Genomic DNA, 16579 nt, shown 5'->3' with positions numbered 1-16579 from the left:
AGCAACAGCATGTACATGTAGCATAGAATGAGAGGGCCCCGAATGATAGATTTTACTGCCAGGTTAGATAACAGGGAGAATGGCTTGGTTGTCGGCAACAACAGACAAGGGATATTCTGTTGTATCAAGTAAGGGACACAACAACTGCCTTCAGCCGTCACTTGCATGTCAGTTGATTCCCCTCACACACACACACACTTTTTAAAAAAAAAAGACGCTTCCTGTGTGTAGGAATCATTTTTTTGCGAGGCTTAACCCAAGAAGAGAAATTTTTCCAGCAACCAGACCAAAGGTCACCTAGAAGAGGCACTTGAAACCACAGAATGTCCAGCCATGAGATACACACATTTGCACTTGCCTTTAAAGAAGAAAGGGGTATCTCTGTTCTGAGTCTGAAAAGAATCAATGCCCCAGGAGCCGCCCCCGCCCCCCAAAAACACCTACCTCTAGAAACACTGAGAAAGGTTAGCAAAGTATGCAATGAAAACTTAACCCACTGCTTCACAGCCAATGAGATTTTTAAACAAGGTATACACGGTGGCCAATCCCATTACAGTTTTTGCTAGGCCTAACGGGTTCTCTGAGCAAGAAGGGCACTTTATGCAGAGAGGACAAGCTAGCGGGTGGGCGGGGAAGATCCTACATTTCCCCTCAGAAATTGCAAGGTAGCATTGGGTGACCATTGTGCCAGAGCCATGCGGCCATAAAGTTTATTCCAAAAAGATGGGGGGAGATACCTATAATTAAAAGTGCTCCTATGCGCCACCTCCTCCACTTCCCCTCCTTCACCAAAAAAAAAAAAAAAACACCCAACACAACCATGAATTACAGCTAATGCCATCAGGGTTCAAGGCTCTAGATGGAGCAGAATGAGTATTTTTCATTTGCTCTGCTGAGACAATACACTGATCAGTAGTAGGCTCCCCTACATTCAGTAGAGCAGGGCTGAGGGGAAGCTATGCTAATCGCCCCCCGGCATGTGGGCATGCACCCTTGGAATGGATACCTCAGATCAGTTTCTACTGGGCAGGTGTCAGCCTAAGACAGAGTTTCTCAAATGCAGCCACCGTGGTCACATGTGGCCACCTGGGACTTTTCTTGCAGTGGCAGCCTCCTGGGCTGTGATGTGTGTGTGTGTGTGGGGGGGAGTGGCCCATCCCACTCCCTGGTGCTCCTAGATGCACAGCCTTGGTGTTGGCTGCTGGGGTTTCCAGTTGGGCCCTGCCCCGCTCTGGAGACACCTGGGGAACAATGCTGGAGGAGCAGACAGCTGGTGAGTTCCCCACCTTCCCAGGGGTGGTGGGGCTCAGGCTTCGGGCATCAGCCCAGGGGTGGCATGGACGGCAGGCTTTGGCTGCAGGGCTTTGGGCTCCAGCCCCAGGCTCTGGGTTCTGTCCTCCCACTGCCTCCCCATACAAACCCCCTGCTGCCTCCCCCGATCCCCCATCCAGGGCTTAACTGGTCCCCAGACTTGCTAGGGCTGAGTAAGTCTGCTGTGAAAAGTGATACTTGTATGTTTGTTAATATCACTTTTCACAGCAGACTTACTAGCTAGCAATAAATAAGTTACAGTGATTTGGATGTATAGTTGTGCATATTTATTTGTTTTTCCTAAAGGTAATTAAGTATTTTAGAAAAAAGTGAGAGAGCGGTCACCTGCAAGAGTTGGTGGCCACACTCTGAGGCCACCAAATAATCGGTCCTGAGAACCCCCGGCCTAAGAGCTGGTATTTTCCGTCAGAAACAGGCTGAAGCCATGCCCCGATCCCAAGCGCATTTTGAGGAGAAGGGCTCACCTTGTTCAATTTGGCGATACCTTCAAAGCTCCATTAGCCTATTATTTCTGCCCCTCTCCAGAAGAGTTCCTGGAAATGTAACCAATTCCTTCTTTCGGTGGTACGTGCAAAGAAGTAGGTTTTACTGGCAAAGATGAAAAATCCATTCAGAACCAGTCCAATGGGCTTTTTAGCCTCACTGAGTTAGGTTCATCCCTTGTGTAATGGCACTAAACCACGGAGGAGTTTGGCTCATGCACTTAGGGCACTAGCGTAGTGATTCTCACCCATGCTCTCCCTCTCCAGGCCTAGAGGGTCTGACTAGGCTCAGACAATTAATAGCTGCCTAATTAGAGCCAGAGTCTTAATAATGCCTACCCCTCCCTTCTCACTTGGGATATTAGCTATGGTTAAATTATGAGAGAGACAGGGAGGGTGAGGTAATATCTATTATCGGACCGACTACTGTGGGTGTAGAGATGAGCTTTCGAGCTCCACAGAGCTCTTTTTCAGGTCTGGGAAACGTACTGAGGGTTTGTACACACTAGCACTTATTTTGGTATAACTTAAGTTGCTCGGGGGTGTGAAAAAGCCACCCCGAGCAACACAAGTTACCCCGACTGAAGCGCCGGTGTGGACAGCGCTATGTCAGCAGGGAGGTGGAGTAATTATTCTGATGGGAGAGCTCTGTCCTGTTGGCATAGAGTGTCTGCACTAGCAAGTGATATATCGGCACAGCTACATCGATACAGCTGCACCGCTATCGCGATTCTAGTGTAGACTAGCCCTCAGAGTGTCACACCTAAACCCAAGGTGGAACAGATGGTTTAGCACAAGTAGTTAACAGATATTTCAAGGGACCATTCAAGGTGAAGCAACCCATTAACACCCCTCCAGTCATGGGGGGAAAGCAGCTGGGGGTATTGTTGGTGGGTTATAGATTTTGTAATAAGCCATAAATCCATATCCTGGGGCCGACATCTTTAAGCTGTGTCACTTTCCATGATCATTTTAAAGCTGTCGTGGGGCAGGGCCAGAGATTCACAGGCTTTCTGTGCCTTAAGAAGGAGTGTCTCAGGAAGTCACCAGGTCACTTGTTTCATCTTATCACTGCTGTTCCTAGAGAACAGCTCCCCCATGATGTGAAGACAATTCCAGCTTCTTAGCTACCGTCAAACCTGTTATCAGCTCAATATTGGATACAGACTTGATCAGGGGACTCTTTTGCCAAACCAGAGCTTCTTCGGGTGGGTATTTCCCCTTTCTTCTATAATCAGACATGCATATGTTACAGCAGAGCAGCTTTCTCCCTCCCTATTCATCTTACAAAAGTAGTAATTGGAAAAGCGGTTAAAAAACCCCACACCTAAGAAAGATTATTAGATGATCACTTCACAGCTGAACTGCCCATGCTGTTTTATTAAAAAAAAAAAAAAAAAAAAAGAGGATGATTGGGATGAAGGCAGATTGTACGTGAGGACCAGAGACACTGAAATCTGATACTGGCTGGCTTATTTTTTTAATGAAGTCAGAACAGGATGACCAGATGTCCCGATTTTATAGGGACAGTCCCGATTTTTGGGTCTTTTTCTTATATAGGCTCCTTGTACCCCCCCACCTCCCGTCCCGATTTTTCACATTTGCTGTCTGGTCACCCTAAGTCAGAAGGAGATACGGTCAGGTAAGACTCTATCGTGGAGACTTTTTTTAAAAAAAGGAGACCACCACATTTCAGGAGGGCATTTCTGGAGACCTGTCTGTCATCAATTTCAGCAGAATTTTCTGCAAGCCAAACTATGCAAAACTGCACAGGACAGCAAATCAAAGATCCCAGAGACAGCGGGATTGTCTCAAAGCTGCGGTGCTTTTTCAGAGCAGCTACGGGTCTGAGACTATTTTGCTGGGGTGCTGTGGCTTTTGGGAGGAAGCATCTTCAATTCCAGCCTGCTCAGATCTGAATAATGCACAAGCATCAACTCAAAGACTGCTTGGAAATTGCCAAGAGATTTACAGCATTTACTAGATGGAACAGGTACAGGAGAGGATGTGGGCAGGCAAAAGAGGAAGTAAGTGTCTAAAATAGGTTATAAAAAGGGGGAATAATAGCACTCGTTACAAGCAGCTGTGGCGCAATACATTGTTCTCAGACAGGGTCCAGAAATTAAAGGAGCAATGAAGGTAACTTGAGCCAAAAAGCCTTTAGTTAAAGGGAAAGGACTGTATTTTGGGCAATGCTAGGAGAAGAAAATCTAATCAATGGAAATTAAAACTCATGGATTAATCTGTACTCATATATAGCAGTTGTGTGGCTAAAGCCCAGCACCGGAGAGAGACTCCATAAAGGCAAAACATCATGTACTATTCACCAGTCAAATCATCTAAAAGTGTCTGCCCACAATAACCACACAGCTATTCTCTACCATTTACGGTAAAGATTTCCATTTATTTGGGGGGGGGAGAGATGAAACACTGGAGCAGTGAGATTCTTCGGATGGACGCCCAGCTCTCAGACCTCTGCTCCCACAGCATTTCAGATGGGTTAAGCGTGCCCATACCCAAGTCACTTCTGATCCTATGCCCAGCACAAAATACAGGTAGCATGAATCCCCTTTCCAGTAATGCCAAGGACAACCAGAGCACATAAGACCTTAAATCTGTCCTGCCTCCTTGCCACTGACAACCACCAGTGCACCTTTATATAGTCCTGGACAAGCACAAAGACACAGCAGGATGTGGTTGAGTAACTTCTGACAGCCAGGAGCCTCTTCAGGTACATGTTAATGGGCAAAGGAGGCAACAGCTGTAATTCAGGAACCTAGGTTCTAGCCGGGAGTGCCACTGACTCAATGCCACACCCTGGATGAGTCATCGCCCTCATCAATTCCTCCGTCTGTAAAATGGGAACAATAGTATCTCTCTCAGAGGTATTGCAAGGGTTAATACACATGCAATTCTGGTTGAAAGGGTGCCCTCTGCAGTACATGCAAAAGTATTAACCCATTAATGCTTAAAGGCCCTTTTTGTGAGGGAGCATGAAGAGAAGAGCTCTGCTCCCTCCACCTCCTGGGAACACCTCTAGAATCGCCCCTCCTCAAGCTTGGGCTCCCCTCCTGCACGCTGTGAGGCCAGCAGTCTCTCTCAAATGACAGACGCAGGGATCTAACACAAAAAGTGACACTGGACTAGTTTCTAGACACCAGTAGGTCAACTGTGGACTCTTATAGCCCACATTTCTATAGTATTCAAGCACCTCAACCTCTCATCACCCTTGTTAAGATCATGTCCTTTTTACAGGGGGGGAATTGAGGCACAAAGAAACTCACCCCAAGATCACACAGCCAGTCAATGGCTGACCTAGGAATTGAACCCACGTCTTCCAAGTGCCAGGCCAGTTCCCTAACCACTGGGCCGACCTTTCTTTGGAGCCTGGCTGTAGAAGCATATTTCAAAAGAGGATTTGGCACACAGAAGATTTTTAAAACCTCATTTTTCTTGCCCAGAAATGAATCTTATTGGGACACATAAGTTATGCAATGGTGATGTCAGAGCTTAAGGTCACTTGGGGAGGCTTATACCTTGACGAGCGACCCCCACAGACAATGGGGGCCTACTAGCGCTCTAGTTTCCATCAGTGAAAGTACGACAGATTCATTCCCATCTTGAAAAGCAGCATCCCAACTAACCTGTACTAAAATACTACAGTACTGCTCTTGCTAGGCGTTTGAAACAGGCCAGTGAAGGGGCTAGCAGCCCCTGAAACTCCTGGCCTTCAGCAATCTTGCTTCCTCTCTGGAAAGATAAAGGCTGGTAAAGACAAGCTCAAGGGGTGAGGGGAAAAACCACACAACAGCTTGAGCAGCTGCAAAAAAGTAGTCAACAGAAAAACAAAGCTTTAAAAAGCATCTTCTTGTATCTGCTTCCCAACCAAGCTGGCACCCCGCTCAATGCAGCACTTCCAGCCAGAGGGGAAACAAACACTTTGCAACATACTGTAGCCTTCTTTACGATGAAAGCAGGATGAGTGCTCGTGGCTCTGCTATGTGCTAGAAGAGTCCTCTTGAGGCAATGGAAGGGGGAGTGCGCCAAGCTCTGGGTATCTGCTGCTCATTCCAAAAGCTATCAGACATGCACTGGCAAGCCTGCAAACAGAGCACACTTGAGTTCAATTTCACCAGCTGCAGAAGATGCAGGAGCATAGCGGGAAATGGGGATGTACTGCATAGAAAAATAAGGGCCCGTGGCAAAAATCCTCTGCCTTTGTCACCAGTGCTACCCACGAGGGGACGTGGCAATGCTGAACGCTTGGATTCCCGCAAGCTGGGTTACACTTCATGCCTTACTACTGCGGTTTGTGATGCCCACGGTATCCCCACAGCAAAAGTGGGAAAGGACACCACAGAGTGAAAATCACCTCATATCTATTTGGTACATTGATCCCTATGGAAAGGGAAGGGGCTCAGAGTAACTCAAAAGCAACGTTGAGAGGCTCTAGCCAGCTCTGAAGCGAGCCTATTGCTGCAGGGAGTAAGCATGTGGAGTGGGAGGGGTGGAAGAAAATTGAAGAGCTCCCCAGGACTTCATCAAGGGGACAGAGGAAGAATGCTTGGTGCAGACAGGCAGGGCCATCTCCTGCACAGAAAGCTTATCTGCTTTAGCAGTTGCCCATTAGGTAACGTACAGTTGCCAGGAACTGAAAACAGAAGGCAGCAGGAGAGACATCAGCTAGGACAAAGGGAGCAAAGAAAATAGGCTGCCAACCTAAACCAAATCTTTTGAGGTTATGGGACCTCAGGGATGAAGATGCCTTTGCTGTTTAAAAGTAGCATAAAGAAAGGCAGGAGATCTCCAAGAGCAATGACAGAACCGATCATTACAAGGAAAAGGCAACTCAGCTAGGACAAAGGCTTAGCAGTTATTCAAGCCACATGCTTCAGAGCACAAGCGACTGCACCTGGACTCCGGAAGAAAATGCCACACCCACCACACTGGAGTTCAATACCAAGGGCACTAGAGAGGCTTATTGCCTACCTCAGAAGCATCCAGCAGTTACTGGAGATCCAGCCGGTATCAGACCGGACACCAGTCTAGATGGGCCAGTGGGTTTGCTCCAGTTGGTCAATTTTCATGCTCCTATGAGAGAGGCTGCTTTTCTGAGTTAGCATTTGCCGACCAAAATGCCACATATAGATCTGGACATCACTCACCAGCACATGTGAACACGACACGAGACATGCGTCGGTCACTAGCTCCAAGCCTTAGACAGTCGCCACATTAGTCTCGGCAGCATAGCCAAGATGCCAGCTGCACCGAGAGCAATCTCTAGCTATGCCTTACATAACTGTTTCTGAAGCTATTACAGCTGATTAACGCTTTGCAAAATGCAGGGAAATAAAACTTATTTCACAATCAGTATGGAGCCAGAGAAGTTAAAATCGTCTCCAGATTACTTGGATGGCGGGGGGTCAGCAACATCCTAGAAAGGAAGATCAAATAGGGGCTGTTCGAAACAACGGGGAAAAACATCTCCTCAAAATGCATTAAAAGCTACAACCTATACAGATAGCACCACCTACTGCACTACTACGGAAATGCAGCTGAGAACCGCACGCTTAGGTCGCTAAAAATGTCAACAAGATTATTTGGGAGTTTGGAACTAGAACTTTCAGGCCCCGTGAAAGGTGAATGCTCCGTCATGTAAGAGATTCAAGTTTGTTTTGTAGTTGTCGCTTGCAGCAGACGACCTATCCACACCACAGACACAACCAAGTCTGGGAAACTGGTTACAACACAGTGGGGCCCCCATGACAGGTTACAATTTGTAGCATTGATGACCACAGTTATGAAATGCTTCAGAAGGCAGCTAAGAGTCCATCCAACTACAAATTGCAACAGTGTTGGAACCAGGCCAGAGGAGAAACAGTATTGTAACCCAGGGCTGTATTTGTAGCGTGGGCAGGCTTGCAGTGCTCAACCACTAACCCACCCATGCTTTCCTTCTAGGCTACTTCTGGGGCTTGCGCCAGAGGAGAGCAGACGTTCAAGTGTGATCAGAGTCGTGTCTGAAGTTCGATCACTGTTATTCTGCGTCTTTCCCGTCACTGACTACTAGCAGTGTCTTTTGTACGGTAAGACAGAGGAGACGACAATAAGCCCATCCTATGGAGTGAGTGGTGTCCTGAGACGTTGCTCATTGTATCGTGGTAGCACTAGGCACAGGCCACGCTGCTCCTAAGCAGACACCACTGATTCAGCTGTTAAATTAACACGCAACTGCTCTCCATGTTGGCATCCTATTTTATGCAGGAGCAAAAATATCAATGATCATCCCAACCCTCAAAAGAAGAGGTTACACTTGCCTTGTGCAGTAACTGTGGTTCTTCAAAATATGTCCCCCCGATGGGTGCCCCATTTCAGGTGCACATTTGCTCCTGATCAGAGATTTTCTCTTAGCAGCGTCTGTTGGGCCTGCGGGTGCGCTCTATACAACCTTGTGGAACACGTCAAGGGGCTATTGACCTGCATGGGCACACTGCCCTCAGTTCCTTCTCTATCCAAATGTCCAACAAAGAACAGTCCAAGGCAGGGGGGATGGGAGGTAGGTAGTGGAACACCCAGAGGGGGACACATCTCAAAGAGCCCCAGTTACTGACCTCTTCTATGAGTCCCTATGGGTGCTCCACTTCAGGTGACTTTTAAGCAATATCCCCCACCGGGAGGAGGAAGCTTTGGAACGGAGTCTAAGACTGAAGACAGTACAGCAGCACCAAGTGCTGCATCAGATCTGATGGCATGGACTGAGGCATAGTGTCTAGAAAAAGTATATGCAGAGACCCACATAGTATCTTTGCATATCTCAGACACTGGAATGTTCTTGACTAGAGCTGTGGCAGCTGCCTGTGATCTGGTAGAGCGCTATTATCCTTTTGGGGGAGCGGAGCACCAGCTGCATCATAGCAAGCGATGATACACCCAGAGCTCCAACTCAGAAGTCTCCGAGTAGAGATCGTGGACGACGGGGATCTCTCTACGATGGAGACAAACAGTCTAGTCAATTTCCAAAATTGCTCAGTCCTATCTACGGAAAAGGCCAATGACCGTGATACATTTAATGTACGAAAGGAGGTCTCACACTGAGATTGATGCAGTTTGGAGATAAATATTGGTAGATGAATGAGCTGGTTAAGATGAAAATTCGACAGCACTTGAGCTAAGAATTTTAGCTGAGGCCGTAAGGAGACCCTGTCCCTGAAAAATACAGCAAATTGGGGTGCCATCCAGGCTCCGATCTCCCCAACCCTGCAAGCCAGCGTGATAGGCATTTGAAAGGCCATCTTCACAGATAAATGGAGCTATAGGTTCAAATGGAGGTCCCAGAAGTGGAGGTTCCCTAAACCCTTAATAAGTCTAGAGGACAGAGTGAGCAAATATTGAAAACCCTTCTAGTGGGGGATGAAATGCTAGTATCACAGCCAGATTAATCCTAACAGAGCTAATTAATACCTGTTGGATTTGAAGAACACATGGTAATTCAAGAAGGCGGAGAGTGAAGAGCTCTACATAGCCTTGGTGTGTGGCACTAGTTTGCACAGAGCGCATGTGCGGGCCGAACAGACACTGCTACCGAAAATCTCCGATCAAGGGCTTAAGAGGCACATGCGCACTTGAAGTGGGGCACCCGTAGGGGCACTACTCGAAGAACAACCTTCTTGCATCAAATGGTTGGAGCAGTGAGACTAGGACTCCTGAGTTCTGCTCCTAGTTCTTCCACTGATTTTCAGTGAGTATGGGCATGTTGTTTTGCCTCAGCTTCCCCACCATTACTCCTGTTTCCTGAAGGGGAAACAGGCCCAGAGAGGCAAAGGGACTTGCTCACATTTACACAGCTAGTCGGTGTCAGAAGTGAGAAGATGAAAAAGCTTTGCACAAAGCAGAGATACTCCCCACAACAGAAGGTCAAAGTATTAATCTCAGAATTTATTTTACATAGAAGCAGTGCTTTAAGAGCAGGAATATCCCACAAGTCAGTGGATTTGAAGCCTGCACACACAACTACTGTTTAAAGTTGATTCCCACCGTTACTTTATTCTACAGTAGTGCCAGAACCCCCAAACGAGGTCAGGGCCCCATTGTGCAAGACGCTGGACACACAATAAGAGACCATCTGTGACCACAAAGCTTACTGTCTAAACAGATGACAAAGGGTGGGAAGGGAAACAGAAGCTCACAGAAGGCAAATATCTTTCTCAAGGTCAACCAGCAGGTCAGTGTCAGAGCTGGGAATGGAACCCTGGTCTCCTACGTCCCAGTCAAGTCTCCTATACATTGAACAGTGCTACCTCTCCCTGGTCTCTACCACGGGAAGCTCAGCGGATGACTATACTGCTCACAAAGGTCTTCCAAAAAAACTGAGCTGCAGAAGGAAGAGCAGACTCACTCCTCAGGCCTGTATGTTGAGCACCAAGCAGACCCGAGAGGAGTCTCCCTCTGTCAGGAGCACAGCAGGAGGCAACTTCTCAGAATTAGTACACTTAATACCAAGTGAAGCATTTCATATGGCAACCCACAAAAGACAGTATCATTAACACCCTGTCTCAGGCTCCAAGGGAGGAAGTTCAGAGCAGACGCTGAAAAGAAAGCGAGAGCAGAAGCTTTGTCCTCAACGGGCACCATTATGCTTATGTCCTGCTTTATAAGGCTTGGGCAAGGATCTTAACTGACTAAGCTTGCTTCAGAGAGACTAGCATTAAAGCGCTGATGCTGCTTTAAATCCACCCTTTGGTGGGTTTGCTCTCAAGGTTTTAAAATCTCTCTAGAGCATATGAAATTGGAGTCATAGTATAGGACTTGCTGCTATAAAGGAGATGTTTGCAGCTCATTTCACTGGATTAGTCTATAGCACCCCAGAACATTCAAAACCTTCTCTTAAACTCTGAAAGGGGCAAAGGCTGATAAACAGACTTCTCTACATTCACAGAACGCTTTGAGTGGGGCACTTCTCCATTGGTACTATGTCTGCCGGGTATTCGTGGCATCCACAGTTTTACCCCTTTTCCTTCAGGTCATTTGAAAGAGATGCTCACCTCTAAGTAGGTCTGAGAGCGGAGGACCACAATCATCTGGAATCGTGTAGTCCCCTTTCCCGATGTTTTCAAATAACTTATAGATATTATCCCCCTCAAAGGGATAAAGACCCGTTGTAATGTTGTATCTGTAAATGCAGAAAGAACAGCGTGAGGATGAATATATGGAACACAAGTTCTAGTTCTTCAACAAGCAGATAAATCAGGAAAACAAGAGAAGCTGGATGACAGATGCTGACCCGAATGCATTCCTAACTTCTCTCTTAAGACAGCTTTCTTTCCGTAGCTTCACACACATATACGGGAACCAGAAACTTACCAAGCTACTTTTCCTACAAGCTGGAAAGGAAAAGACTTTTTTAAGCAAATACTTGGGAGGTGCTCAGATACTGCAACAACAGGAGCCCCAAACACACCTGGACAGACAGGGATTGAGAAATGGCTGGTATGGAACTACAAGCAGAGAGACTTGCTCAATTTCTCCAGCACTCTGGGCATTTGCTCCTGGATCTACCCACCATTCGAAAGGGAGTGGTAGCCCCAAATGCTCACACAGCACCCCCAGCTGCAGGTCCCAGAACAACATTGTGCCCGAAGCAAGTCACCCAGGGTTCCTGTGCAGGTACTTACAACGTGACCCCTGCTGACCAGATGTCCACTTTAAAGCCTGAAAAGGTATCCAGGCCATTGGCAATTTCCGGCGGCTGGAATGCTGGCGACCCTTGGCTCGTTCTGCACGTATCGTCCTCTGCAAACGGATGCAATGCCTGTGGCAAGAGACAGACATTTTAGTGACTCTCACGCTACTATCACAAACTCTTCAGAGATCAAGGATTATATCCACGATAAAACCTTTACCCTTGTGAGACTCCAGGCGAGTCTTTGTCCATCTTGTGGGTCTGACTACAATTTACCACAAATAGTAGTATATATTACAAGCAGAGCTGGTAGGGTCACCTATAGTTAAGATAGGCTAACACTTCCTAGTCTAAAGAGCCCATTTTCAGTTGCTTATAACCTTGCCTGACTAACCGTTTGGAACCAAGTTTTCTATGCTGTGTGTTTATCCCAGTCTGATTTTTTTAAGTTTCAGGTAAAACAGTTCAACCATTTCAGAGAATGAGATTGTTTTGCCCATGTTAAAAATGTTCTTACAACTCTTTTGTTGAGAAACTCTAGTACCTAGATTCTTGGATGTGCCTTTTGCTGTCCCTGTGAAAAGTCATCTAAACTCAGGCCAATTAGACTCTGAAAATCCCAGTTTTCACCTGGTCTAATGTGGGAAAAGTAGTATGCAATCATGTAATGAAAGTCTATTGTAACTATAGGTGAACTAATAATGCATAGCACAAGGGGTTGAACTAAAGTGGCACAGGCAACCTCAATACTGGAATTTCCTAACTTTTGAGTGCTTGACTTTTGCAACCATAAAGTTCTTCTGATGTACCTTTTTTGGACACACACACGCTTGCGTCCCTCCAAGTCTCCAGTGTGTATGTCTACAGCTGGTACGCTACAGAGGGAGACGGGAATGGGGTTCACAAGCCACTCTCACATACCTCTGCCACTCCTAAATCGGATATTTTTAGTGTCCCATTGGTTGTTAGCAGGAGGTTCCCCGGTTTTATATCCTTGTGGACAATCCCTTGGCTGTGCAAGTATTCTAAGCCATCTATGAGCTGGCAAAAGTACCTAGAAAAAGTCAGCGGGGAGAAAGATACTGTAAGTGATTCCTGTGACTAAAGGTCCATATGTGCTATTGCCAATATGCATAGTGAGGAAGAAGAGCAGTGCTCCAAGACCACATAGGCTGGGCCTACATTAGTCTTTTCTGCTGGAAAACTAGAGATTTAGGTCCATTGTATGTTTAGCACAGAAGTGACTACCTGCTGCACTTAGGCATCAGGGCACCCCCCCACACACACACACTGCTCTAGAGCAAAGCTCTCTTCCCATTCTGTATATTGCTGCAAGTTCACTTGATTGGCAGCATAGTACAGCTGCCAAGAATTTTTTTTTGCTTTGAGGCAGCTCAGCAGGTGTTTAAACACGCACAGTTCCACGTGGTGCGAGCCGTGCTGGACTCCTACCTTCCTTACAATCACTCTTAGCAAATAGTGCCCTGTAAACATTACAGGTTGCACCTCATGGGGTCTCAAAATGAGACACAAAATTGCGTTCCTTGCACTTTCATGCAGTGGGTTATCCAAAGCAGGGCACACAAGCAGGTGTCCTTTGATTTGACATCCACAGATGTCAACTCTTTTTAAAGTATATAAAGTGACAGAGCCTATTCACCTTTGCTGCTGGGGTGCACTGGGGAAAATGCACATCCAACCTCCGCAGGAACTCTGACCGGTAAGTGCTGCACCAAGGCAGTCCACTTCTGCATCTAAGCACAAACCTGAGGTGGCTTCTCTCAACACATCGCTAATTTGTTTAAAGTCCAGGTACGGGGCAGAATTACTCACTGGAAGCTACAAGGTTTGGCAGAAGCAGAACGAGAAAGAAAGGGAAGTATACAATTGACTGTTAGGAGAGAGCCCTTAGGAGAGTTTAGGGCAACTGAATTGCGCCTCATTTCAACCCCTACTTCGCCCCATAGCTAACGGTGCAGCAGCACCTGGCAAGCTGCAGACAAGCACTAAATACCCATTAAGTATTAAAGTTTCCTTAGCTGTGAGCTTCAAAGGAGCATGGAGTCTTAGACCTGGTCTACACTGGGGGGTGGGGGTGGTTGATCTAAGATACGCAACTTCAGCTACGAGAATAGCGTAGCTGAAGTCGACATATCTTAGATCGACTTAGAATCACTTACTTCACGTCCTCGGCTGTCGAGCTGCACCTAATGGAAGTCCCTGTTGCATTTTGGTGGCCTGAGAGGTCGATTCCTTCAGAACCCTTTCTGGTGTGATCAAGTTTTCCTCTGAAAATGAGATTCCAATTTGGAGAAGGGAAATAAAAGTCCCATCGCTAATCAATTGGCACAGAACTAAACATAAAAACTTGCTGATAAGTTAGATCCAGATTTTGCAGCAGGTAAAATGTATCCTCCTGCTGTTTCATGGTGATTTTGTTTTATTGGGGGGGCATGTTACAGGAGTATGACAGAAAATGGAGAGCAGCAGCAGTGTGACTCCTAATATCCTGCCCTGCACGACTGAGTGGGGCATTTGGAACCTAAGTGAAATCCTTTCTTCTCAGGCTGCTCTGCCAAGTATGGTAAACAAAAAGGAAAGACCTTTGGAGCCATTCAGCCAAGGACGAGGGAAATTGGGGCATTTTACTAATGCAACGGGGACTTCCACTACGTGCAGCTCGACAGCACCCAGCACGGCCTCAACTGTCTCTTTGTAGCTGCTAAGGCGCGCTAGGCAGAGCTTCAGAAAAGGGATTAAGGAGGCATCTCAGGCTGCTAAGGCACCAAAAACCCACAATAGAAAAAGAGCTTTTGCTTCCCAGAACCTCCCCCCCACCTCCACCCCACCCATCAGCTTTTAATTTTCTCCATGGATGGTACCTGACCTGATGTACTCTTTGCTCATAACAAGTTTTGCTTTAAAGTGCAGCCAGCAGCTTAAGTGACAGAGCAGAAGAACATCCACTTGAATTCAAGAGCCGTAGCAAGGGTGGGAGAGATTGATGGACACAACGTGGGTTAAGAACTGAAGCTGCACTTACCCGTGAGCCTGAAAGACTGGAAACCGTTTTTCTGGGACACTGTCAAGCATCTCCTGCATCCCACACACACAATATTCCATCACCATATACGTGAAGGCAGAGTTAAGGAAGCACCGAGGTTAAATGCTCACCCAAGCAAGCACTGTGTTACGACCACAGTTCCGATTCTGTGCTACTGGAGAGCAGCAGTACAGGCGGTACCCTTGCATGGTACGCGCACAGTTCATTGTACCACAAAGCCCACGTTTTGTTGGGTCCTCCCATTCTGCCTTTATTAGGAGAGCGTTTAAAAGGATGCCAGGGTCCAATTTTGAAGCTGGGGAAAGTATTTCCTCCTTTTGCTGCTTGCCTGTTTAAAGGGCAGGCTCACAGTGGAGGCGGCTGCATGCAGCAGTAACGTTCCTTAGTTAGGTCTTGAGGCATTCCCAAAGAAATGGCCTCTCCTTCATTTCCCTCGTCCTCTCCCTCCAGTTCTGATCCTAGGGAAGAGGAGGTGTCATCATCTAGCCCTAATATTGTTGGCTATGTCTGATTTTTGCCTCTCTCTTTTGAGACCAGCACTTTTGATGGGGCCCCATGATTCCTAGAGCACCTTTGCCATGCTGAAAGATAGCTGGACTCAGATTAAGAGACACGGAATTTGGGGTGGGGTGGCATTGTTTTAGGAAGAAATCAAGCATCTTTGCTTTCACCTTATGGCTTTTGTCCAAACCCAACAGAGACAGGGATATCAGAAATGGGGCTGGGGAATTTTTTCCAGAGTCAAGGTCTGGGTTTCCGTGGGATGATCTTTCCTTTCATTTGTCCCACTGCTCCTTTGATCTCCAGGTCCGGGCACTCACAGGCCAGGGCTGGGGGAGATGAGGGTAATATGGGCCAGGGTTCCTCTTCAGCAATTTCTGCCCAGAATGGCAAATCCCAGGGAATCAATGAGAACTGTGGTTAGCTAGTAAGAGGGAGAGGGGCTGCCATGGGAGAACCAGTCTCCACCACCTAGTACCCCACAAATATCCTAGGCCTGATGGACAGGAACGGCTAGTAGGAAGTCCTCAGAGAGAAGCAACGGTCCTGGCCCCTTTTCAATGGGGCATAAAAGCTTGGGGGCTTTTGGGTGCTAAATGAAATGAGACTGGGGATGGCCTTAGAGAGGAATTGCCCACACACCACTGCTTGACATGCTCCCCACCGTACGGGGAGAAGGGCACTATCCAGCTAGCTCAGCTTTCCCCGGCCCAAGAAATGGGGGCCTTGGCTGTCTATTCTTGTGCTGGGCAGATCTCACTCTCGAGCACGAGCTGCAGGACGCGCACGTTCTCTCTACCAGCCTACTAGCCATGCTAGGGTCAAGCAGGACACGTGCCACTGCAGCGCTCATGAGGAAAAAAGCCAAGAATCAAGTGGCTCAGCCCCAAAAGCCAGCCAACGGGTGTCAAAGATCCAGCTAATTAAAGCCCAAAATACACTAGAAATTTCACATTGTAGGTGTTGGTTTAGAAACGGTTTTGAACCACACACCAGGGTGCTCTGCAGCGAAGAGGTCTGTCCACCCTGTCTGCAGCTGCAGACGCAGAACAAAACTGGCAGGTCTTCACCTGAAGGTGTGTATCCCTAAAGCAGTGAATGACAGGTCTAAAAATACGCCAGCAGGCTGAAGTCCCAATGCAAACACTGTGGGCTTCACTATGCTGAAGAAGTTAGAGATCCCAGGACACCTTTCACAGGTCTAGGAGTGGTTATTCCCAATGCCCTGGACAATATTCCCTCCTGAAATAGCAGTGTATAAAAATCAGCTGTGTAACGAAGTGTGGTATTCTTCATTTCCTGTCCCAAATGTACAGGGTGTTGCCATGGGCTGTTTAAAAGCGGCAGCTTATTACCCCAAAGGTCGTAGCATTTCCAGGGTGGGAGAAAGCTGCTTTGGGAGCCTCTATATACTAAAACATCAGGCATTGTAAGTGGCTTTTGCCACACAGACACTTTGACATTTGTTCCTCTCTCCACCACTAGCTTTGCACTTGTGAGTTACCTAGAGGATAAACAACT

At 47.2% G+C, this 16579-nt stretch overlaps 1 protein-coding gene across 4 annotated transcripts in view; it reads right to left on the bottom strand.

Annotated features, from left to right (window-relative positions):
- Window positions 1-16579, bottom strand: part of STK11 (serine/threonine kinase 11) — a 74274-nt gene that overhangs the window by 29319 nt on the left and 28376 nt on the right. For 2 of the 4 annotated variants that reach the window (XR_010594925.1, XM_042861902.2), the window contains exons 3-7: window positions 14537-14626; window positions 13674-13781; window positions 12415-12547; window positions 11486-11622; window positions 10856-10983 (exon numbers count right to left, since the gene is read on the bottom strand). Coding sequence is in view for 2 of the 4 variants with exons in the window: in XM_042861902.2 (XP_042717836.1) it covers window positions 10856-10983; window positions 11486-11622; window positions 12415-12547; window positions 13674-13781; window positions 14537-14626 (596 nt within the window). In the remaining 2 variants the exon portion in view is untranslated. The remainder of the gene's footprint in view (window positions 1-10855; window positions 10984-11485; window positions 11623-12414; window positions 12548-13673; window positions 13782-14536; window positions 14627-16579) is intronic. The other 2 variants (XR_010594926.1, XM_005302331.5) reach the window with 1 other exon arrangement.

The sequence above is a fragment of the Chrysemys picta genome, chromosome 25 (genome assembly GCF_011386835.1).
Source record: "Chrysemys picta bellii isolate R12L10 chromosome 25, ASM1138683v2, whole genome shotgun sequence".
Classification (NCBI taxonomy): domain Eukaryota; kingdom Metazoa; phylum Chordata; order Testudines; family Emydidae; genus Chrysemys; species Chrysemys picta.
The sequence above is the reverse complement of the archived record's forward strand: the minus strand, read 5'-3'. Positions and strand labels throughout refer to the sequence as shown.